General features: G+C 40.4%; 2 protein-coding genes across 3 annotated transcripts; one reads left to right on the forward strand and one right to left on the reverse strand.

Annotated features, from left to right (window-relative positions):
* Positions 1-411: 411 nt before the first annotated feature.
* nr2c2 (nuclear receptor subfamily 2, group C, member 2) lies at positions 412-15,770 on the reverse strand. Of its 2 annotated transcripts, none has more exons than XM_034211081.1 (16): positions 15,616-15,770; positions 13,555-13,639; positions 13,343-13,425; positions 13,178-13,254; positions 12,762-12,962; positions 12,148-12,253; positions 11,819-11,998; positions 10,538-10,694; positions 10,340-10,430; positions 9,256-9,401; positions 8,168-8,345; positions 7,370-7,491; positions 6,784-6,923; positions 4,282-4,419; positions 4,042-4,147; positions 412-2,852 (listed from the first exon to the last, which is right to left on the reverse strand). In XM_034211081.1, the coding sequence occupies exons 3-16, from the start codon at positions 13,350-13,352 to the stop codon at positions 2,678-2,680; spliced, it is 1,827 nt and encodes a 608-aa protein (XP_034066972.1). In that variant the 5' UTR covers positions 13,353-13,425; positions 13,555-13,639; positions 15,616-15,770; the 3' UTR covers positions 412-2,677. The 2 variants fall into 2 exon arrangements, with proteins under 2 accessions (XP_034066972.1, XP_034066973.1); XM_034211082.1 differs by lacking the exon at positions 15,616-15,770 and adding an exon at positions 13,973-15,525.
* A 1,946-nt stretch (positions 15,771-17,716) lies between these two features.
* On the forward strand, positions 17,717-19,985 carry b3galt4 (UDP-Gal:betaGlcNAc beta 1,3-galactosyltransferase, polypeptide 4). Its single transcript, XM_034211083.1, has one exon. The coding sequence runs from the start codon at positions 18,039-18,041 to the stop codon at positions 19,149-19,151; it is 1,113 nt and encodes a 370-aa protein (XP_034066974.1). The 5' UTR covers positions 17,717-18,038; the 3' UTR covers positions 19,152-19,985.
* Positions 19,986-23,031: the final 3,046 nt, after the last annotated feature.

Consider the following 23,031-nt stretch of genomic DNA (forward strand, 5'->3'; position numbering starts at 1 on the left):
AAGTTTACATTCAGGCGTTATCATTTTGTACAAGCCTACACTTAGTAGTAGTAGTCTTTAATATATTTCAGAGAATACAAATAATAGAAATTCATTGCAAAAAGCATTAAAATCGGAATGACTTTCCACTCAAAAACATGTTTATCGGTGACTGTAATGTCACAATATTTAAACCCCACAGTCAGATAAATATGAAATGAATTATATAGCTTTACTTTTTTTTCAGAGAGCAGCAGAATATGAGATCAACATCCTTTATGCATTTACTGACAGGTTTCTCTCAACGATAGTTTGAGTTGTGTTTTTGTGTTGTCCTTGACAAAGCTTTAGTTACAGTACATGAGAGAAAACTCTGTAATATCCAGGTGTTGGCAAGCGTCATACTTAAGTTTTCAGCAATAATAGTCTCAGTCATGTCATATTTCATAATGAATTGTTTATTTCTTTTTATAGCATGTGGCTTCAGAGAAGCAAGCTTCAGAGACTGGAATGCTGATACAGGAGCTCAGTCGATTATGCATGTTTTACATCTTCATTGGTGTGAGGTAGAAATGTGGGGTTGTGACAAACTTGAGCAAAACATTTATGTTGTTTCTAAATCTCAATGTTTGAAGAAATGCATTTCACATAAGCATAAAAAACCAAGAACATTAACATGGTATAAAATGTTAACATAGGATACTCAAGCCACAAAGCTCAAGAATAGAAATCTGATGTAATATCCTGTAATGTAAGAGCTGCTTATGGTTAATATTTTAAAGCCACAACATTTAAATACACATTTTTCATAAAGCATTTAATAAAATGCACTTAAGCGACTTCTTCATGCACTGCAATGCACTATAAAATGTATAACAATGCTCCTTATGAGGGCAGACAGCGACAAGATTATAAAACCTGGCTTACAAACAACATGCACTCATTTTAATGAAACTACATGTACAAAGGTCATTTCACAACAGTGCCTTTACAAACAGTTTGTATGGGTTTTAAACCCAAAATATTACAATTGACATTTACTTTTCAAGACATAATCCTTTTTGACCTCTTTACATTCCTGTTATCATTCATGTTGCTGTGGATTCAATTCAGTCAATGCAACTCGTCGTCTTTAAAGAAAATGCAGGTCTTTAAAATAAAAAAACGTACTCAAAAATGGCTACCCAGAAAATCTTGGTTCTTTTTCAAATCAGGGAAACCTGCCCAAAAGTACTTTAAGTACACTTAGTATGCAACAAGCACATTTGTTTACAACAAAATAAAGTTTTTAGAAAACATATAAAACACAAAGGTTTAGTCAGCATGAAAACAGTGGAACGCCACACAAGCTGATTGATGTGCACAAAGCAAAGAACAAATGCAAACACAAGTACAAAAACAGTAGCATTGCTACACATAAGTAACATTTCTGAACTCAAAAATATTTAAGATAATATAATTCCTCAAAAGAAATAACTGCCAATGATAAATACACATACAAAAAGCAGATTGAGAAGAAGTGCCATGACACTGATGGGACAGAGAGAATTGCCATGTTATAGATTGTCGTAAAGGGAAAGTGATCAGGTGATTGCACAGGTCATTAGCAACATATTCATGATAAGACATACATTAGTGTACATCTCTGATAAGTCTTTTAGAATAAAAAAAGAAAAGGTTCAGTGAAACTTGCTAATTTGGCCAATCTGAAGGTGAATTTAAGTTAAAAGTAAAAATAAAATAAACCAGACATTGGTCATGTTATAATGCCCTGAATGGACGGTAAATGCTGTTGACGCCAGTTCATATAAATACAGAACTTAGAGTATGAATTAATTGAGGTTTGAGTTAGTTTCATACCTGATTGGAGTTTCATTCCAACTTTTCTTTATGTATTTAAACAGATTCTCATTAATGTATTACACCTTTGAGGCAATGTTTTCGGTTTAAAAATTGAAAAAATATGGAATTATTACAAAGCGTGTATCGATTCCTCATTGAACTGTATGACATTCAGAAAAGTCATACGTTATCTTTGTAAAAGACTGAATTCTCAATTCAACAGTACGGTCATTTAAATATTAGTTTTACTGCACCAATGTTACCAAATACCAACATAAACAAACACTTTATAGCTCAAAGTACACTTTTAAAGTGAGTACTGGAAATTACTTTAGTCTTTAGACTTTGAAATAGTTGAGATTCCACTTCCACAAGAGCAGGATTTCTGTTTCAGCTTATTGATAGAGTCTGTTATCTGCATGCTAATGGTAAGTTACGTATGTGATCAACATGAGAGCATGGTAAGGCTTAGATAAAACAGAAACAATAGGAAAGGCTTAGAAGTTAAAGCTCATGTGTCATTAGCTTGAAGTGCTATGAAGTCATTAAAGGAGAGGAGCACAGTTGAAGCTGCAGAGGGATTCCTTTTCCATTCAGTTCAGAGCGACTGAGGTTAGAGCCAGAAATTCAAGATTACCGCACTGCGTTAGCTCCAGAAAACATTCCTAGCGTCATCCTGGTTTTCCAATCCCAGATTATGTTAATATATCGAGGATTCCTGAATGACTTTGCATCGTTATAAAACAAGGGGCTGCTGCAGGACTTTAGAGTGGGGTTCAACGTTAAACCCCACGAGAGAAAAATAAGAGTACCTGAAGTGGATCCTAAAAGTTCCTGGTGCTGGAGCGATTGGCTGTCAGTCTGTGGGGTCAGAGTCCTGGCTGTTATACTCAGCCGTCTCCATCTTGAGGATGTAGGGAATGATGCTGTCAATGGAGACGTTACCTATCAAGCCAGTGAAGAAGAGCTCCTCTGTGATGCCCGAGTTCATGAGGCGCAGCGCCGGGAGACGAGTCAGGATACGGGTCAACCTGGGAGACAAGAAAACCCATCTAAACTCATGTGTTCACTGTTTGGCAAATGCGGTGCTCTTATATGTTCCATAGCATTTTCTCAAATGTGTTTATGGTGCCAAAATGAATGTCAGTTAGCCAGAGACACTACATTTCCTATATACTAAATCTAGATCCTAAATCACTAAATCCTCTATACAAGTGAATACCAACTGCTGGGGAATCATTTGCTTAGGTATTCAACCTTTGACACAGTTCATCATTTTTCTCTTCTCACCGTCTCCTTTCCGATGGCATAGGTCTACGGCCTTGGGTATTGCTGCTATCTCTCTTAAGGAGGGGCAGCTTGGGCGCATTGTTGTTGCCAGCTTATGACCGAGCACAAAAGATGACATGTGATAGTGTATTGTTCAGGGACATCTAGAAGCCCTTCTTTTTAGGAAGGTAGGTTCCCTGGCGCACATTCTTTTCTATGGACGACAGCTCTAGTTAGATTTAATGTTGATTATTACACTCCGAACTAGTTAAAACCTCGAGCTACAGAAGAGTTCTTCAGAATTGATTGTGGCATCTCAATCGTGTGGTCAACTCGTGGCCCGTTACATCTTGTGAATTCTCCGGCCGAAGCTCCAAATAAACCATCAGTGTTTGCCATCAAAGCTCCAGCTCTCCTCGTGTCTCTCCGAGTCCTGTTTCCAATTGCTTCAGAAGTTTCCCTCACACCAACCTCTTTTGTTTTACTTCCAGAGCTCAAACAAAGCGCTTCGAGATTTGTCTTGGCAGATGAGAAGCGCTATATAAATTAAATGTATTATTATTATTACATTTATTAAACAGATACGTTCATGTACCACTCAACACCACCCGTTTAACCCCACATTTATTCATTTTAATGGATTTCTAAACTGGATGATATTAAACCAGATCAAAGCTAGAGTGCCTTACTTTGCTATATATAAATAAACGTCTATTTAATTTCAATCCAAAGAAGCTCACACAATGCTGATAAAGCTATCGTCACGAGGAAAATCTCCCTGTATTCTGCAGTATTTTGGATTTCTAGTGTCTGGTGCTGGTGCATAAATAAACACTTATGGTTACGAAGCTGCATTAATTTGAATTAGAGTGTATCAGATGCGTGAGACGTGCTAGTAAAAACTGACATGCTTGCAGTCCAGACGAGGATGGACAGGAAGTAAGAATGTACCTGTAGGTTTCCTCTGGGTACGTTTTCTGCACGTAGTCCTGCAGCTCCATCAGGGCTTTCTCCTGGAACTTCTCAATCTGACCACTGCTGTCCACACCTGGGTGATCTGATAATCAAACAGAACAACTGTTGATTTTCAAAATGCAAATACAAGTCATTTATTCAAAGCACTCTCCCTCCTTCATGGAAATCTTTTAATTTGAATGATACCTATCATTAACCAGGAAAGCAGACACTCACCAGGGCTGAACAGCACTATAGCTTTCAGGTAGGCGTACTCGTAGCTGTCCGTCTCCAGCTTTGTCATGCTGTTACAAAACTCCTGGAACTTCCAGATGTGCTCCATCACCTGCTTCACCCTCTCCCCCGAAAGCTTTTCTGAAAAACGAAAATGATTTATAAAGAAGGCTTCATTATTTACTTTAAGATGAATCTTGCCTGGAGGCAGTGGCGACTGGTCATTAGTGTCAACAGAAAGTATTAAAATAATGATTACAACAAAATGCAAAAAATAAATTAAAATATATATCAAATATATTTTAAGATCATGTTTAATCATCTGATTCGTCTGTACATTGCTGTTTTAGTCTGTGTTCTTCTAATTAGTGTCTACAGTGTGTGCCTATTGAGCTGTTTGGAGCCATGTGGGACAAAACCCGATCCTGCCCCTCCCTCTCTCTGTCTAAGTGAACAGTGACTGTAAAAACTACACTGCGCATGCTCAGAGTATTTTCCTATTTAATGTGTGTGACAAAAAATAATGACCATAGGGGCATGCTGCCATCCCCGTCATACGTCAACTCACATAATTCAGAGCTGATTGGCTGTAAGTACGTGTGCCGCGAAAAGTGTGGTGTGTGAAGAGCAGGTGAAGAGGAGGAGAGAGACGCGTCCTAAAACCAGGAAGTAAGCTGCGCATAGCTTCCCTCCACAAAAAAGCAATGAGATTTCTCCATAAGATTTTAGAAAATAGCTCAAAATAAGATCTGTGGGAAACGTAGCTGTTAGATAAATGCTCGTTTTTGTTCAGCCGGATAATATCCACATGTCTACCCTACTTTTATAATTTTCGAATCATAAATCCATCATTTAGATTTATGATAGACTTTTGAAACTATAAGATAAGGATGACTTTTACAAAAAAGTAATAGAGATTTTTGTCCAGAGGGATAGGCAAATGGACTTCATCTTCAAGTCAAGGTAAGACCGCAATTTTATTGAAAATGGGATCTTACTAAGAGAGAACAATTAAATATTTAAATGATCAAATTACATTTTTTAGGTATCCTTCTGTTGAACTGTCTGTTTAAAATTAATTGAAGCATCAGACTAAAGAGGCTTTTGAAAATAATATTATATTTTGATTTAGGTCAAAATATAATATTATCAGTGCCTCACCAGCCATGAACCTCACTGCACGTCACTGCAGAAGCTTATATATAGACATCTAAGTTTTTTGTGCCCCACCACTTTTGTACATATAGAAACGTCACTGCCTGGAGGTATCGTCAACCAAAAATAAATATCAATATCAAAGACTGTTGACTGATGTTTTGTTAAAATCGGTAATAATAGTGGCAGATAAAGCAGTTTGGCACAGAGTACAGCCAAGCATAATATTTAGGGTTTGATTGCAGAGTGATTGACAGGACGGTCAGACTATACAAACTAGCACAGCCCCTAGTTGACCCCCCCCCCCACACCCACACACACACACACACACGCACACACCACAACACAGACTATATCACCCCTTGCTGCTAAATACCAACAAATGATGTGCAATGTGTGCAATATATAAATGCCGTTCATAACTGTGTAATATATACCTGGCTGCTAAATCCTTAGAACTGTTACAAGGTGTGTATTTTGTATTTTGTAAATTGTGTAACTTGCTGCTGTTAAATACCAACCACCTATGTGCAATATGTGCTGGATGTGCAATATATATAGATGCCGTTAATAACTGTGTAATATATACCTGGCTGCTAAATCCGTAGAACTGTTACAGGATATGTATTTTTTTTAATTATGTAACTGTAATTTTGTATTATATATTTTTTTAATTATATCATAACTTAGTACTTTTTTTAAATGCATATCACATATTTAACATATGTAACATTAAGCTGTCTGTAGCTCTTTTTCCTGCTGTAATCACGCACATTTCCCCTCCGTGGGACTAATAAAGGTATTCTGATTCTGATATAGCTATATGCAGGCAGGCATCATGAGCGGGAACAAAGTTGACATTACAGCATGTAAACGTATTCTAGTAGTAGTATCCAAAATGACTTAACTAAACCTGAACAACTGGATAATAGAGGACCTTTAACCTTCTACCTTCTGTGAAGTGGCAGTAGACACATTTTGAATGTAATTCATCTTTATAAAGTACATGTTAATGACACTTTCTAATACCTAAAGAATTAGGATTTGCATTTTGGAGAAGCATTCATTTTCATAAGGCTTAGTGGTTGTGTTGGTGCAGTGAAGGAGTGTGAACGGTGCAAAAGGAGGAGAAACCCTCGCTCACATCTAAATTCAAACTGCTAAATTAAAAAAATAGCTACATCTAGGTCTCACAGGTAACAGTGTGTGTGTTTTATAATGTTATTAAGCAATCGGAAAACGCTGCAGTGAAAACAACTAAAAATATGAATCAAATCCCACTTCTTGACTCCTGAGTATATGTGTGTGTGTGTCCTACTGAGAAGTGATGACGAGGTCTGAGGTCCATACCGTCCTGGATGCTGCTCTGAAGGTGGCTGATGATGGCGGCGAGGATGGTGGACAGGTTCATCTCGTGAGCGCACTGAGCCAGACCCAGAGTGAACAGCTCGTTCCAGCAGGCCCGCACCAGGCTGGTGTTCGCCTCCTGACTGAGGAGGACGGAGACAGAAGATACATAAGTGTGAGCAGGAAGACAGGCAATGATGCAACCTTTGGAAACATTCTCAAACAGACGTTATCTTTAGTGAATGTGCTTTTGAACATGTTGCACCCTCATCGTTGTGTGAGCTACAGGGACTCACCTTACCCAATATTTTTCTCAGCGTTGAATATTTAAAAACCGAATGATTTGACAAGTGAATACGAATAATTAATTTAATGTAATTATTAACGTAATAATGTAGTTTGTTTTAGTCTGTTGCTTGTTCCTTTTATGGTAAACGTTGTACGTGTTGCCTTGGCCAGAAATCCCTTATAAAAGGAATTCTAAAACTAAATTGGGGTTCTCCTGGTAAAATCAAATAACAATTAATTGCATTCCTAAAAGGAGAATAACTGTTTAAGTTAAGTCTTCCTGTCTCAAATGCATCCTCACCCAAGAGCTGAGAAGGCAGGGATGGAGCGTGCCCAGTGCATGGAGAGGAAGAGGAGTCTGGAGGCTGACTCACAGATGTAGTGCACGTTCAGATACTCAGGCATGGGACTGGGCATGGTCAGCTGGACAAAGAAGGAAAGATCATAGGAGAGGAAAATATAAAACACTGTGTGACAAAGATGCCTCACAGTGATGATTGCTGAAGTTAAAGAAACAAGATTTGCAGACTACGGCTTTAGCTTATACATAATTCAAAATTGTGAGTAAATAAACCATTGCATAAATCAGGGGTGTCCAAACTTTTTTCACGAGGGCCACATACAGAAAATGATTGGAAGGGCTGGGCCACTCCCTAGAGGTGAGGTATATTGCCTCAGAAGTTCAGTTAGAAGTTGGAAAAATCAATCCAATGTAGGTAAATTATTCTTGATACTTGAAAATGCTTTAACCCTTATGTTTTTTTGATCGGAACAAAGCTTCATGATATCCTCCACAACAGCTATATAAAAACACTACAAAACTGATTTTGACAATTTTAGCCAAGTCTGAAGGTCTCTAAAAACGTGTATAATTTGGTGTTCGGGGAAGACCCGGCACAATTGCTGTGGGTGACTCGGGGTCAAATTTGGCCCAATCAAGACTCATCTTTGACTTTAGACATATTCCATTATACTTTTTAAATTTTTTACTGATGGCCCCTGGTATAAATAATGGTGTGTTTTCTTTATTATTTAACAAATAATGAATAATAATTCATATCAGATGTGTTATTCGGGCCATTGAGTTGCCTCCACCCACCGTAAAGCCGACATGGTTGTCTGTGAGCAGGGGTCCTTCCACCTCAATGATGGGGGTCTCCTGGTCTCGACCAATCAGCTGGATGGTTGTTCCACTGACACACTGCCGCTTCTCCTCCAGACCCTGTCTAATGCTGACCTCAGAGGGGTTGAAAACTTTGGCCAGGGTGTCGAAGGCACTGTGCACAACAAACAAACACAACATGAACAGATCTGACAGAAGACTCTCTGCAACAGAAATAGAACTTTGTCTCGTCATTTGTTTTATCTTTTTTTGCCTCTGTAGACAAGAATATTGAATTTTAGATATCCTGCTTCCAAAGGGGCAACTAGCTTGACAGATGGAGCCAGGTAGAGCTGCAACGACGTTCAACCAGGAAGATCTTCTTTACTCATTCATTTACTATTTCCATGTTACTACTCTCTCTCCTCTCAATAAGCGATCGGGGGCGTCACTCCCCAGCTTAACCAATCACTTCGCTCTATTCTCACAAGCCTATCATAGCGCTCCGCTAAACCTTTTAAATCTGCTCTCCCCTCTGACAGCTGTCATTTCAGGTGACTCGACGCAACCCTCCTCCACCCCTTCTCACCTCCCGTCCCTCTGAATCCAGGGTCAAGCTAAGCCACTCCCCTTCAGATCGAACCCAACTATCCATTCACCACCACCAGTGTCTAGACCCGGGGGGGGTTTCATCGGATCAGTTCTACCCTCCCGAATGATACTCCTGCACAACAGGGCCTAATCGCCAAAACTCCATTACATTCATTTATATTTATGTTTTCCTGGCAATAAATATGTATTTGAGTTTATGCAAAACAATGGCACAAAGTGCTTTCAAGCTTTCCTGTTTTCTCAGTGTTGTCATATAATCCTTGATATGTTTTGTTTTTTTACTGACAAATCAAGACATTTGAGGAAGTCACAGATACCGGGATGAACTTTTAACACTATTTTAATGGCAATAAATTAAACCAGTAAACAATTAATAGATTATTCTAGAAAATGATCTGCAGCCATGTTTGAATTTGAAGTGCCTGTTTGTTTGATTCGACATTGAAGACACCTCTCAAAACAAACTGACTGACCGTGTTATCTCGCTGGCAGACTCCTCCTCATGTTGGCTGTCTGAGGAGTCACCATTGTTCAGATTCTCTCTGAGTGAGTCGCTCAGGCTAGCCAATGACGTCACCACATTGGCTAGTGTCCCCAAGTCTCCGTGCGCATGATCCATCTGAAGACAAATGAAAACATTGAAGAAGAAGATTGAACTTTATTGTCATTACGTAGTACAGGTACCAGTAACGAAAGAGTTTCTCTGCATTTGACCCATCCTAGTGATAGGAGCAGTGGGCTGCCATTAGGTACGGCACCCGGGGAGCAGTGTGGGGAATGGTGCCTTGCTTAGGGACACCTCGGTAGCAGTTGATCTTTCTGGGACTGGTGACCTTCCAGTTGCCAAGCTAAGCTATGGACTTCGCCACCACCACCCTAGATTAATAGTAGAATCATTTCCATCAAATAGGTGAGCTGAACCAGGATCCACTATAGAAATAGGGGGTCCTACACTGGAGCAAAGCATTCAAATGATCTGAAGTGAGTTGATTAAATGTTATTGGAGTAGTATTTAACATATTGTGGCTTAAAAATGTAGTATGCATTCAGATTTATGTGATACAAATCTGAATCTTAATCTGAGCCACTGTCGCTCCTTATTTTTCTTTTGTTCTTACTACTTTCTGTTCATAGTAGAATTGTAAATAAGGCAGCCTTTCTCTCTTTTTGTCAACATTAAGGACACAGTTATTTTGTTTGAATACACTTTATTTGAACTTTCAATGAACAAACGGAACTTGGTTTTCTTGCTTACATTTAGTATGAACATTGAATATTATGTTTTGACAAGCAAGGCAGATTGAAACATGCACTGTGAGGTGATACACATTACAAGATAAATAAAAACAGCTTTACAGGTTTTAAGTCTTTTTTAGACCCTCATTATACTAAGACAAAATATAACAGTGTCACAACAAGGAACAAAATCTTCCAACATCTCCACCTGAGGGATCATACTTCTATTAGCAGAAGGAGGCAGCAGCAGGGCAGACAGGCAGATCTATATATATCAAATGGTATATATTATCAATACAGTAAGTGCTGCAGCAGCTGTACCTTTGAGTCAGAGGCCAGCAGCAGAGTCCCATCACTCTGGATGAGCGGCTGCTGGATGTTCACCAGCATGCCCTGCTCCAACAGGCTGGATCTGCAGGAGACACAGAACATCGTCAGAATCCAGTTTACATCACAGTACAAGGTGAGTGATAGAATAACAGAGTGTGAGGTTTCTCTAAAGGTCTGATTCCCACTGACCTCGAGCCATCCGTCTCTGTGTCGGAGATAAAGGTTGGCGTGGCGATGAGCGGACTGTTTAAGTCCTTGCGAATGTAAATCTTCTGGGTGGAGGCGGCACAGTTAGCATGCTTCTCTCGGGGCACCACGTCGATGGGCTTTCTCTCACTCTGGACAGCTGAGGATGAACCAAAAGAGAAAGTTTAAGTTTTGTTTTTGCACGCTGTAAGGGAAACTTCTGTGTAGCAGCAATGCAGTCGGAGTCACCGACTCAGGAAAGAGACACGGTAGAGCAGGAGCTTCGATGTCAAACACTGATGGTTTATTTGGAGTTTCGGCCGGAGAATTCACATCACAAGTCACAGCAGTCACGGTGAGACTGCACGGGTGGGTTGCCACGTCAGAGACCCATGTATTTAGCTAGTTCCGAGAGCATCATCAACATGCTGCATAACAAGATAAAATCATAACACCTCTATCAGCTGATGCCACCAGGCAGGAACAGGGAGACAGAACACTGAGAGCACAGCAGCCAAGGTTACGAGGTGCGTGTGCTCAGTCACGACAGTTTGAACTGATAAACTGGGTCAAAGTTATGGGCCTTGGAAAATATTTCCACAACACACGCCAATTCAGTCTGTTTAAATCCAATATGATTAAACCAAATATGTAAACTCCGTTCCAGATCAATATTGGGTTACATTGTAATTTTACAGTTTGTAGAATAAGATTGCAGTTGTGACTGTGTAGGATTGTTTTCGGTGTTGTGTGATCCAGAAATACTAATAGAATACTAATAACTTTAGAACATTGAAAAGTGAAAGTCAAAATCTCTGACAAAAAGATGGATGTAATCAATATGTGCATGATTTTATCCAACAAAAATGTTTAATTCATAATTGTTGGCGTTAAGCCTTCCTAAAACAACGTTTTTACTACTCCAGCTTTTGCCCTCGTTAAGCTTAGAGTAGTGTAAATGGTGCATTGAACCATAAAGCAATGGCACAAGCCAGCCAGAATGGGCGCTACACTAGTTCAAACAAACAAACTGTGGATTTAGTTGTTGCATAATAAGAAGACAGACATTCAAACCTTTCAATGTTTCATTCAAAAACCTCGAAAGAAGCAGTATAGACCCATCCAGACTTTGTGTATAAAATGTAAGACTATGTTTTAAGGATTCTTTAGTGAACTGAATGTTGTTTTTTAATACTTCTCCAAACCTGCAGACACCCTGATGATACCTGAGTGTTTTTGTCGACATGTTTTTCTATAGTGTCTTGGATTTGCATCCAGACTCACAGTCAGTCTTCATCCCCATGTCAAGGCATTTCTTCAACCGACAGAACTGGCAGCGGTTGCGGTGGTGTTTGTTGATGACGCAGTCCTGTTTACTGCGGCAGCTGTAGGTCAGGCTCTTCCTCACGCTCCGCTTGAAGAAGCCTTTGCATCCCTCACAACTGACTGCTCCGTAGTGACGGCCTGATCGCAGGAGAAACTGGTCAGAGTGTGTGAGTCACTGGCCCACCTTTGATTGCAGACAATATGCAGCAAACATACATTCAGATTTAGCGTCAGGACACATGACCTTGTCCTCTCAGGGTAATGCACCTGACTGTAAGCCTCAGTACCTGAAGCCTTGTCTCCACACACCAGACAGTACTCCACTGGCTGCGGTCGGCTCAGGTCCCCGGACTGCCCTAACAACCGCTCCATCGACACTGGATCTGTGACGATCTGAACAACAAAGTCAAACACAGGCCATTTATCTTGTGTTTCACCTTAACACAATGTCATAATCATGGCTATCTGAAAACTATGACAAATAACTGCAAAACATTGATTTTGTAATAAAAAGGTGACCTCCTGAACTCTATTTTTGAGTGTCTTGTAAAGTCATGAGTGTCAATTTGTGTGAATGACAAGAAAATAAAGAAATCAATCAATGAAATCAGTGAAATAAATATACACAGTACCTTTCAAAACGTATTTACCAAGTTCTTTATAATAAACAACAGAACAAATCCTTAACAGAATAAAAAGAATCTCAAAAACAAAACACATGAGAGTAACAGAGACTAAAATGTTATAAAGCATGAACAAAATCACAGAAGAAAAAATGTGGGATTGGTTTTAAAAGTAAGACGAGATATACATTGTAGCCCTGATCAGGTGCCTAAGACTAAAGAGCCCTGAATGCATATCACCATAGTATATGAATGCAGACTGAGGGAGAGGACTGTACCTGTATCCTTCCTGGCATCAGGCTGTCAGCAGCGGTGAAGATGAGCTGCTTCGTGCTGTGGCCGTCTGGAGAGGCCAGGATAACCTTGCCGGCCCCTGAGCTGTCAGCTGTTGTCAGAATGAACTGCTGTTTGGGAGCAGAGGACGGCTTCATCGCTGTCACTATCTGGATCTTCTGACCTGTCTGCTGGTCAGTTACAATCTGAGGGGGTTAAGAGATGTAAGAGGGAGACAGAAAGAGAGGGAGGTGGAAATGAACATGGTCCAATGGGGTTGAAGTAAAAAATAAAAGAGCAGAATGACATTGAAGGTGGGAGAGATGAGTCACATGTTACAACATCAACTAGTTTGATGCTGCTAAAGAGGAAGAGTTCAACAGGTAGCAGCAGGGTCACATCTGAAGAATTTGAGAGTTACCTGTATTCGCTGTAGCGCTGTGGCAGGTTCAGTGGAGAGGACCTGAAAGCGCTGTGGAGACTCACCCATCACTGAGTCTGAAGGAGAGGATGACACAATTTAAAACACATTTCAACATGCTTCAACACAAATCATCTATAAGTCTGCATCAAATATTTGTCTTACTTGAGTCCATTTACAGCATACACATTTGAATCGTAGATCGTTTTAAATGAAAAGAAGTCGGAGTGTCTACAGAAGGTATGTCCCTATGGAAACAAACAACAACAACAAATGTAACATCCGCCAATCACGCAGACAAAGATAGTAGCACCAGAGTATTTTTAACTTTAAAAAACCTTCAGACTGCCAGCACATCATTACAATCGCCCTCTCACCTCGGTTTCGTGCTCAGACTCCACTTTCTGCTGAGAGAGCAGATTCAGGCCGGTGGTCATGATGATGAAGGGTCATCAGTGAAGTCTGTTTGGAAATATGAAGAAAATCAACCACTGAGAATCACAATCCAAAAGGAATGATGTCTGTCGAGCTCTTGTGAAGGAGCTATTTATCCGTGACAATTACAGCTACTATAAAATAACTTTTCTTTTCAATGGCATGATGGGCGAAAAACACGTCTCTACATTTGACCAGTAAAGTGGAATAATCAGTGATGGATCAAATCATACGTTCACACATACAATCATTTATTTATGATAATAGAAATAAAAGTATACAGAATAGTTATGACATCTGTTCATGGTTACATATCAGCATTAACATTAGGTAGTCGGTGTTACAAAACATCTCACATACTTTGATATTTGTCCTGTGCAGACACCTCAGGTAAATATTTGGTCAGAAAAGTCCAGCGTTTGCATGACTGCAGTGATGTGCAAGATGAGTCAGTGACCTCTGAGGGCGACCTAGACGTGAGATTTGAGAGACCGTTGATAACCAGATTACACTACAGTCTGCTGGGAACCCACATGGCCCCCACTGTAACAAAGGGGACAACTGATGTTCCTACATACAAATATACCATCTTTAATATGGACATAGAGTACGTAGATCACCCCTGCTTTTCTTGCTGTCTTTGGTTGCATTGTTATTGTTAGGTAGAAAATCTGCCGTGTCCTTTTAGATAGGACTTAATTCTGATCACAGTCACAGAAAAAAGGTTTTACTCCATAATAATCATTATGCAATAGTTATCAGGAGAATCTGAAATCAATGTGTTTGAACTTTTGTCAAATGTATTGCTTTTTATGAGACAGTTTTGCAAAAAGCAAAAATAATAACTTGATATTTGACCGTCTCATCTTTCTATTTGTTTAAAAAATAATGTCATATTATAAAATAGAAATGAAACATATCTTTGTTTTCCTGCTCTGCTTGATCTTGTGATTTTTGTATCTCTTATTATTTATCTTTTTTTTATTATTCGACGATATCGCCTTATTATCTTGTTATTTTAAAATATATATTTTGTGTACTTAACCCCCTTGGAAACGAGAGTACATCTCAATGGGTTTTTCTTTATAAATACTTTCTAAACGGATTATTTTATTTTTCATTTGTATTCTTAGTATATATAGTTGCAGCTAATGTTAATTGTATTGTGTATTATATTTGTATCCTATTGTATCTTTGTTTAACTCGTGTCATGCTTGAAACTGCTGCTGAAACCAAATCATTTCCCAATCTTGGGATAAATAAATCCCCCCAAAAAATGCATCTATCTATCTATCTAATTGCCTGCAGTACATTGATGTATAAAGGGCCTGCAGTGGCTCCATGATATGTTCACTGACCAAAGGGAGGATGCCAGCTGCACTGTGCTGTTCACTGATTGGTCTAACAGAGAGCCCATCAATTCCTCCGTCCTCAAACGCATCACAACCATGATCACAACAGAACAAAATGGACAAACTGGCAGTCAGCCAATAACACATCCTTGTGATAAATATATTACAATACTTATATTTCCAGACAATAGAGCAGCCGGCTGATTTTGTGCTGGTAGTAGATGTATAAAAATGCAGCTTTGTTAAATAAAGTATTAGTCTTTATAAACCACGTATGTCCCTGAGATGGCAAAGGTAAAAGGGTCGAGTTCATCTGCAGCAGCTCTCCTATGTTAGCAGTCACTAGCAAACCCAACACTAGCAGCGGTCTGCAGCCCTCTCCCCTGGATATGTCATTGTATCATGCATGGATCGGTCCAGGATAAGTCGACGGTAGTGTCACATATAATTAGTGAAATGATAAGCATGTCAGCGGAGCCAGACTCCGCCCTGCGCTCCGCGGTCCCTGCCCGGTCCCGAGCTGCCAGAGTCGGGCAGGAAGGGAGCTCCGCAGCGGCTAGCTAACATGCTAGCTGAGATTAGCTGCGCTCTTTTATCTTCCGGTATCTCAGTCGAGCTTTCTATGGTTTTCAATCCGTCACTGAGACTTACCTCTGGGGAACGCTGCTCACAGATTGCGGTCTCTTTGATATTTATAAAATATTTGTTTTTGGTTTTCTTCTGTTAAAGGTCATAGTTCGTGACCCCGCACCGCCAGCGTTGATGATGGTTGAGGTTGTTTTTTTTTTCCTCCTTCCTCCGTCGCGTCCCCGCGCGCCTCCAACACCCCCCACCCACCCTTGGCGCGAGCCAGACAGGACTGACGTCATCGTGTCTGAATGACTTTTCTTGTATGTTATAAAATTAACATAATAAAATAAAGTGTAAGCTACTATCAGACGAATAAGAGACAGACTCAAGTATTTGTTTTGTCTGTTAAGTATTCCTTGCGCCAATGATATATTCCCAAACCATGTCCTATTTTGAAAAGTAATTGATTTATTTTGTGAAAACCCCTGGAAATTAAATAATGAATTTGTTGTTCAAATGTGATTTTATGGGTGATTTTGAAAGAAATATGTTTATCTATATATATATATATAGATAGACATAGGCCTATATATAGCTATCTTTAATAATACAAACTGTTTTCAATCAAATGGTTGTTGTTACAGGGCTGTAATTAAAAAGTTAAAATGTAAGCAATGAAGGCTTAGCCTTACAATACAAAAAGTGTGACAAATAGTCAATGCTTTTATTCAGCCATGTAAATGCCAAACAAATGTAAATCTTCTTACAAAAATTTGGAAACTAAGCCTTCCAGAACAATAGACTTTTGAGGAAAGTAGTAAACATTGTGATTAGTTAAACTTTGAAATGAAAATAAATGTGTTTATTTATTGGTAGGCTATTAGGAAAAGGAGTAAATGTCGATTAAACATTTTAGACACAAATCTTTGTACGACAGAATATGTTTATTTTCACATAAAGATAAATAAATGTCACCTATAGTCACAAAAATCTCACAAAGTCACATGCAACTATTTTAATCTTGATGGTCTTTTTTCTGACGGAGTCTCGAACCATGACAAAAACAACCATTTGTGATTTGTAACAGCATTTGTTTAAAACAAAACAAAGGTATTGCGGCTTTGTTTGTTGCACTTTCCCCACCATGTACATTTTTGTAAAATATAGCCTGATAAAAATAGGTCTACCTAATCTGTCTGCGTCTAAGATTTCAAGTTGTGCACTCACGTAGTCGAGAATCAATTCATATTTGCATTAACCATTTGCCTGCATTTCCATGACCATCTAACCTATATGCTGCAGGTCTCCCTTGAAAAAGAGATCTATGATCTCAATGGGACCAATCTGGTTAAATAAAGGTTTGAAATTAAATTAAATCTCCCTCCATGTTATGGAAACAATAAGAACTTTATGGTCCAGCCTCAGAAAAAGAAGTACCTCTGACTAACCACCAGATGTCACCCTGCACCACCAGGTGTGGTGACCTCGTATAGGCCCTATACGACTGAATGTGCAGGAGAACAATAGGAGCACGGCAGCAGAGATTCAGAATAGACCTAATGACCGTTATGAATTTAATCCATACAATAAAATGTATATTTCCTTGGGTTAAATATTTATAGTTTTCTGTTGTATAATATTTACCGTCTCCGATGGAAAATTGGCTATAGTTGATTGATCTCATCTGTTTTGGATCTCCATCAATGTATAAATATGCGACGCCATTACTTGCAGCTTTAATCGGAATCTGAAGCTATAGTAGGCTAGATAAAATAATATGTTACCAAGTCACCCAGTTTACAATTTATCCACAGTTTAACTAGGCCCCTCATATTATTTTAATAATCATTAGCCCTATAGCCTGGTGCCATCTTACGAAAAAAATATTTGTAGGCTACCAATGAAGTCTTACTGCAAAGGGTAAAAATTGTCAATACCGTTTGAATGCTATTGATGTCCCGTGGAATGTGTCTTTCTGGTTTGCCCACAGGACAGTTATATATGTCTGATGTCTGTTGTAAAGTCGCACTGTTTACCGATGACAGGAACTCTTAAATAGGCTATTTGTCAAGAGCAGAGGCATTAAAAAAAAACACAAGAAGGATTTTAACCATAGCGCATCTGATCATCTAACACACTTTCCCTTTTGTCATGATCGTCCTCAGAGTAGTTGTAGCTACTTGGTTGTAAAGAAGCAGGGCAGAAACAGCTCCGGGCTGCTGCCGAATCGACCGTTTCATGTGCGCAGCTGCAACCCCGCTTTAGTAAAGACCGACCGGGCTGCAGCATCAACACAAGGGTATCAGCTCCTCTCACTGCAGCCTCCTCCAGTCGCTGCTGCGCGTCACTAAACCTGCAGAGCAACGAGAAGACTAAGAGAGATGGACACGCAATGACCTAAAAGGGATTTTAATCGTGGAGACGAGAAAAGGAGGACCGGTGAGTGAGGGGCAAGCTGCGGCCGAGCGGTCTGCAGAGCTGCCTGTAACGGTAGTAGGTTGGCCATGGTCGGACGGGGGCTGTGGATATGTAAGCCCCGGTTTGGAAAGCGGGGCAGGTTTGGTGTTTTGCCTTATCTGTGCGCGGCGATAGCGAGCTTAGCCTTACTGGCTCTGCTCTTTGTGGACTGCATCGAATCATGGGTCACCTCCATGAACATGAACACGTTGGTGGAGCCGCACGCAGCCATCATCCCCCCGCAGAGCGTCCCCCCCACACGACCCGAGGAGTTTCTGCTCATGCCCAGCCCATTAATGTGCCAGCGTGCCAAGCCTTACCTCATCACCATGGTTACCTCGGCTCCTGCCAACCAGAGGGCCCGCCAGGCCATCCGGGACACCTGGGGAGGGGAGGTGGAGGTGAGGGGCCTGCGCGTCATGACCCTCTTCATGGTGGGGGTAGCTTCTGACCCCGGACTGGCCAAGCTGCTGATCGAGGAGGCCAGGGAGAGGGGAGACCTGATTCAGGGGCGTTTTCTGGACACCTACTCCAACCTTACCCTGAAAACCCTGTCCCTGCTGGGGTGGGCCCGCAGGTTCTGCCCCCAGGCCCACTTCATGGCCAAAGTGGATGATGACGTTCTGTTCAATCCCAGTGCCCTCCTGCACTTCCTGAACAGGAGTCGTAACCCTTACGAACAAGGAGACTTATACCTTGGCAGGGTGCATCTCCATGTGGCCCCGGACCGTGACCCAGATGGCAAGCACTACCTCCCTTCAGGGGCCTACCCTCCTTCTGTGTTTCCGGACTATTGCAGTGGCACAGCCTATGTTCTGTCCCGCTCCGCACTGCTCAAGATTTCCCTGGCGGCCTCTGCGTCACCTCTTTCCACACCTCTGCCGCCTGAGGACGTGTTCGTTGGTTTGTGTGCCCGGACAGCTGGAGTGTTGCCCTCACACTGCCCACTCTTCTCCGGGGGCCCAGGGGTGCCGTACGGGCGCTGCTGCTATCAGGCCATGGTGTCCATCCACCATGTCCCACCCAGGGAGATGCTGCACTACTGGGCTGATGTCCACATATCTCAGCCCTGCTCCTGGCTGGGTATTCGGGCTTCTCTGGGGCTCTGCAAGGTCAGGGCGATGCTGGGGACCGCTCTAGGGCTGGAGCAGGGCTTGTGAGGGTGGATAAGAAGGAAAGGAAGAAAATAAAACTGGACTTATTGGGGTTGTGCCTCGATACTGTGAACAGCACATGTGCTCTTCGGGCTGTAAAATGTCTGTATTTTTATAGCTTTATTTTTTTAAACACAATTATGTATTTAATAATTCGTTTTTTTGCAGAAAAGAGGACAACGCAGCTCGTGGTATGTCACAGTAGACTGTTACTATTACTTTCGTTTTTACACTGACACGTTTTTTTAAACGTAAAACGAACAACACCATGGCATGCTGCTTTAGGAAATACATCCGCTTAACTGATCTCAGAACTCAACTGACATCTATGCTGCTACCTCATACAACCCGTGTAGTCTATCACCATGGTAGCCTACTTCTGGTGTACATATTAGTTTAATATGATGCCTAAATGCACGATGCTTTAAACAAAAGTAGCCTACAATAGATATAAAACTAAGGCACCATGAACCTTGCAAAACACCTTAGAAGTAGGCCTACAACACATTAATCAGTCACAACTTAGATGTAGTGCAATCTGCCATTATTTTCACGGTGGAACATAGGGTGTATTCGGACCGATAACAGATACAATTGAACTTCTGTGTGTGAAAGCTCAGTTATTCAGCCAACTCATTTATTAAAATCTAAGAATATAACATTAAACTGATGTGATACACAGCTGTATTCCAGATAACGTTAAATATGCTATGTATTGCCTTTGTTTGTAATAGTGAGATTAAACATTGTAATGTGAAGAAGCGTTTGGACTGAATTCAGTCGGGGTAAAACAAACAGTTCACAATATGTTTGGATAAAGCCTAGAATATTCCACCCACATTGTATCTTATGTTGGCCTGATGTCTTTTTTTTAGAAGAGAAACCCACACACGTTTTAAAACTACAACGAAACCAATGTTAGTGAACCCAAACCAGCAATCATTTCTAACTATGAGGTTGACAGACCGCTACGATGTGATTGAGTCCTCACGACTCCTGACATTACGTTATCTTTTGCCATCCATATTCTTTATTACTTTGATGTTGTATTATTTAAGAGACAAGGCTTGTTCTTTCCTAATCAGTCATCAATGCTAGTGATTGCACAAACTGCTATTCAGATGCCACCTTTTTAGGAAACAAATGGTAATTTAGTAAATAGCCTACTTCAAGTCTAATTGAAATCAAGATCACTTATGCAAGATTTACTGGATATCAATTAGGCCTACATATCCACCTGGGAAACGGTATGGTCGTTTTGGACATCGCTGGGGACCGCTAAGGACTTTATTTCCAACACCGTGCATATAGTCACAGTGATTCTCAAACTTTTTTCAATAATGTTCCCCCTTTGAATTTTTTTTTTAGCCAAGTACCCCCTGATCAGCGCAAAAACTATTTGTTAGGGATGAAATGCCTATATAAAGAGGTACAGTACAGTGCTGCACCATCGGTGTCTGATTTATTAAAACAACAACCTTGTAACTGAGAAACACTTAAATGCTACATTTCAAATGTTTACAATCCATCTCTAAATCCCTGGCAAACCAATTTTAGCATCATGCAATAACACTAAAAACGACATTAGTTGCATTTAACTGATCTTTTTAATAAGTTGAAACTAAATCTCCAACGTACCCCTAGGTCCGCGTACATTTGAGAACCACTGGTCTATAAATCTTATAAATAAGAGTAAGGGAGTTGTATATAAATATATGGCATTTATTTTCTTTATAAAAAGTTGTTTTTTGATTAGTCTTAAATAGATTAAATTACTATTCACTATTATAATTACTATTACTATGCACGTTCATTTTTAGCCCTTCAAATATATACCATAATAACCCATGCCGGTTATTATATGGTTAGCCTACCTACATGATGATTTACAGAAGCACGTTGCCCGTATACATTCATCTCAAATTTGCCTTTTTTTCGCAGATTTTTTTTTCAAAATGTTATGTCTTTTCAAAATGTCACTTCCTTTTCTTTTTTCACTTCAGACTTCAGCTTTGATACGTAATGTAATATAATACATTATATATATTTATATATATAGTCTTAAAGTTACAACCGGCCCTTTGAGTGCAAGCATAATGCTGATGTGGCCCGCGATTAAATTGAGTTCTGACACCCCTGCTGTAATCCCAACACGATAGACATCAGTTGTCATCAACTTCTCACTGACTAGGGCAGTGGTTCTCAAACTTTTTCTGTCAGGCCCCCCCTTTGGAGAAAAAAAAAAGTCGGGCCCCCCCAACACAAATAGTCAGGCTCAGTGGCGGCGCCAGAGATTTATTTTGGGGCTGCTGTGCGGTAGCTTGACATTTCATAGAGGGTGCTCAAACATTTAGGGTTTCCCATTAATGTACCGGGCGCTACAGTGGAATGTTCTACTGCAACAATCCCCACGCATATACACAGTGTACCCGCGACTGTCACAATTGGCTCGATAATCAGCTCACGGCATATAAGCAGGGGTAAAGTGCTATTTTTGTAGGTGGTGTGTGGACTTCACATAGGGGGGCATGCTCCCCCGGGAAGATTTATTTTTAAATATTGAAGTTAAAAGCATCAATCTGGTGCACTTTGAGAGCAACATGAAGAGATCTATGGATACCTCTCTCAACACCCATATAAAACAGAACTGTAAACAGATTTACTTTTTCTTTATGGATATTTTACAAATCACCCTTTTAAACTCTATTCTTGTTTTACTGTCATATAGTATTTCATACCTGTTTTTCATTTATTCTCTTGTTTTTTTATAACTATAATGGTCATATAAACGTGTGCCTCAGAAATAATTGTTTACATTAATGGTGACCAACAATTTGAGACCCACTGAGATAACACTGAGAGAGTCCTTTAGCTCATTGAGTCTCTCAGTCTGACTCTCCTCCACTTTGTTGTTGAACAAACTCCTTATATCCGTTAGCGTAGCTCGATAGTACCAGAAGCTAACAACAACGATCTCCGGTACCAGTGCGCTCTCTCTCGCGCACACAAAATGGCTCGTTCCACACACACGGAGCCGAGCTTTAATGATACACAGAGACCCAGACGTAATAGTACTGTACTGCATCATATTATTTTTGAATCAATAATTTTTGTAATTTTTTTAATCTTTTTTTTATATATATAACCATTTTTCCTCCTGGTCTCTCGCGCCCCCCCCTGGCATGCCTCTGCGCCCCCCGTGGGGGGCGCGCCCCCCACTTTGAGAACCACTGGACTAGGGGGAACAATGATGTCCCACAGAAGAACAGGGATTGTTAGGCCCATTCCCAAACCGCCCCCTACACCCTACCCCTCCGTTTGCGCGTTCACGCGGAGGGTCCGCCATATTAAGTGCTGTTCCAAACCAACGAGTGTGGAGCGGTGTGGAGGGGGAGCCCTCAAACAGCGAGTCTGCATCGGTGCTGACTTGAGACCGGTCTCTACCTGACCGGAATCAACGCTGTGTGTCCGTCAGGAAACAAACTGTTAACAAGTAGTTCCAGCAAACATCCACTGATAAACTGCGATGTTAACAACCTCATATTTTTTTAACTTAGGATCATACCTGTGTTTAGTCTAGAAAAAGGTAAATGTGTGCATTTTATTATAAAGTTGTGTATATTTACAGACTGTTGCAAAAACTAAGAAGCTTATAAACATCAGGTTTAAAACTAAAAGAGCTTTACAAAAAAGTAACACAATGAAAGATGTTTAGTTTTATTTGAGTTATTAAATTTACATTTTTTGTCACAGATGCTGATTTGAAACCGTTGTTACATACAGTTACGGCATTTCCTGTTTCTGCCGGAGAGAGGGGAGGCCGCCCCAAAGCTTGCTGCTGTATTTACTCCCTCCATCTGACAGGAGGGAGCCTCGTTGAGCTGCG

This window comes from Gymnodraco acuticeps, unplaced genomic scaffold, assembly GCF_902827175.1.
Source record: "Gymnodraco acuticeps unplaced genomic scaffold, fGymAcu1.1, whole genome shotgun sequence".
In the NCBI taxonomy this organism is placed as follows: Eukaryota; Metazoa; Chordata; class Actinopteri; order Perciformes; family Bathydraconidae; genus Gymnodraco; species Gymnodraco acuticeps.

Coding starts and splice junctions, on each gene's coding strand:
- b3galt4 (XM_034211083.1), top strand. CDS start 18,039: ATGGTCGGACGGGGGCTGTGGATATGTAAGCCCCGGTTTGGAAAGCGG.
- nr2c2 (XM_034211081.1), bottom strand. Junction 12,963..13,177: donor CAGCGCTACAGCGAATACAG/GTAACTCTCAAA, acceptor TAACCCCCTCAG/ATTGTAACTGACCAGCAGAC. Junction 4,148..4,281: donor TATAGTGCTGTTCAGCCCTG/GTGAGTGTCTGC, acceptor TTTGATTATCAG/ATCACCCAGGTGTGGACAGC.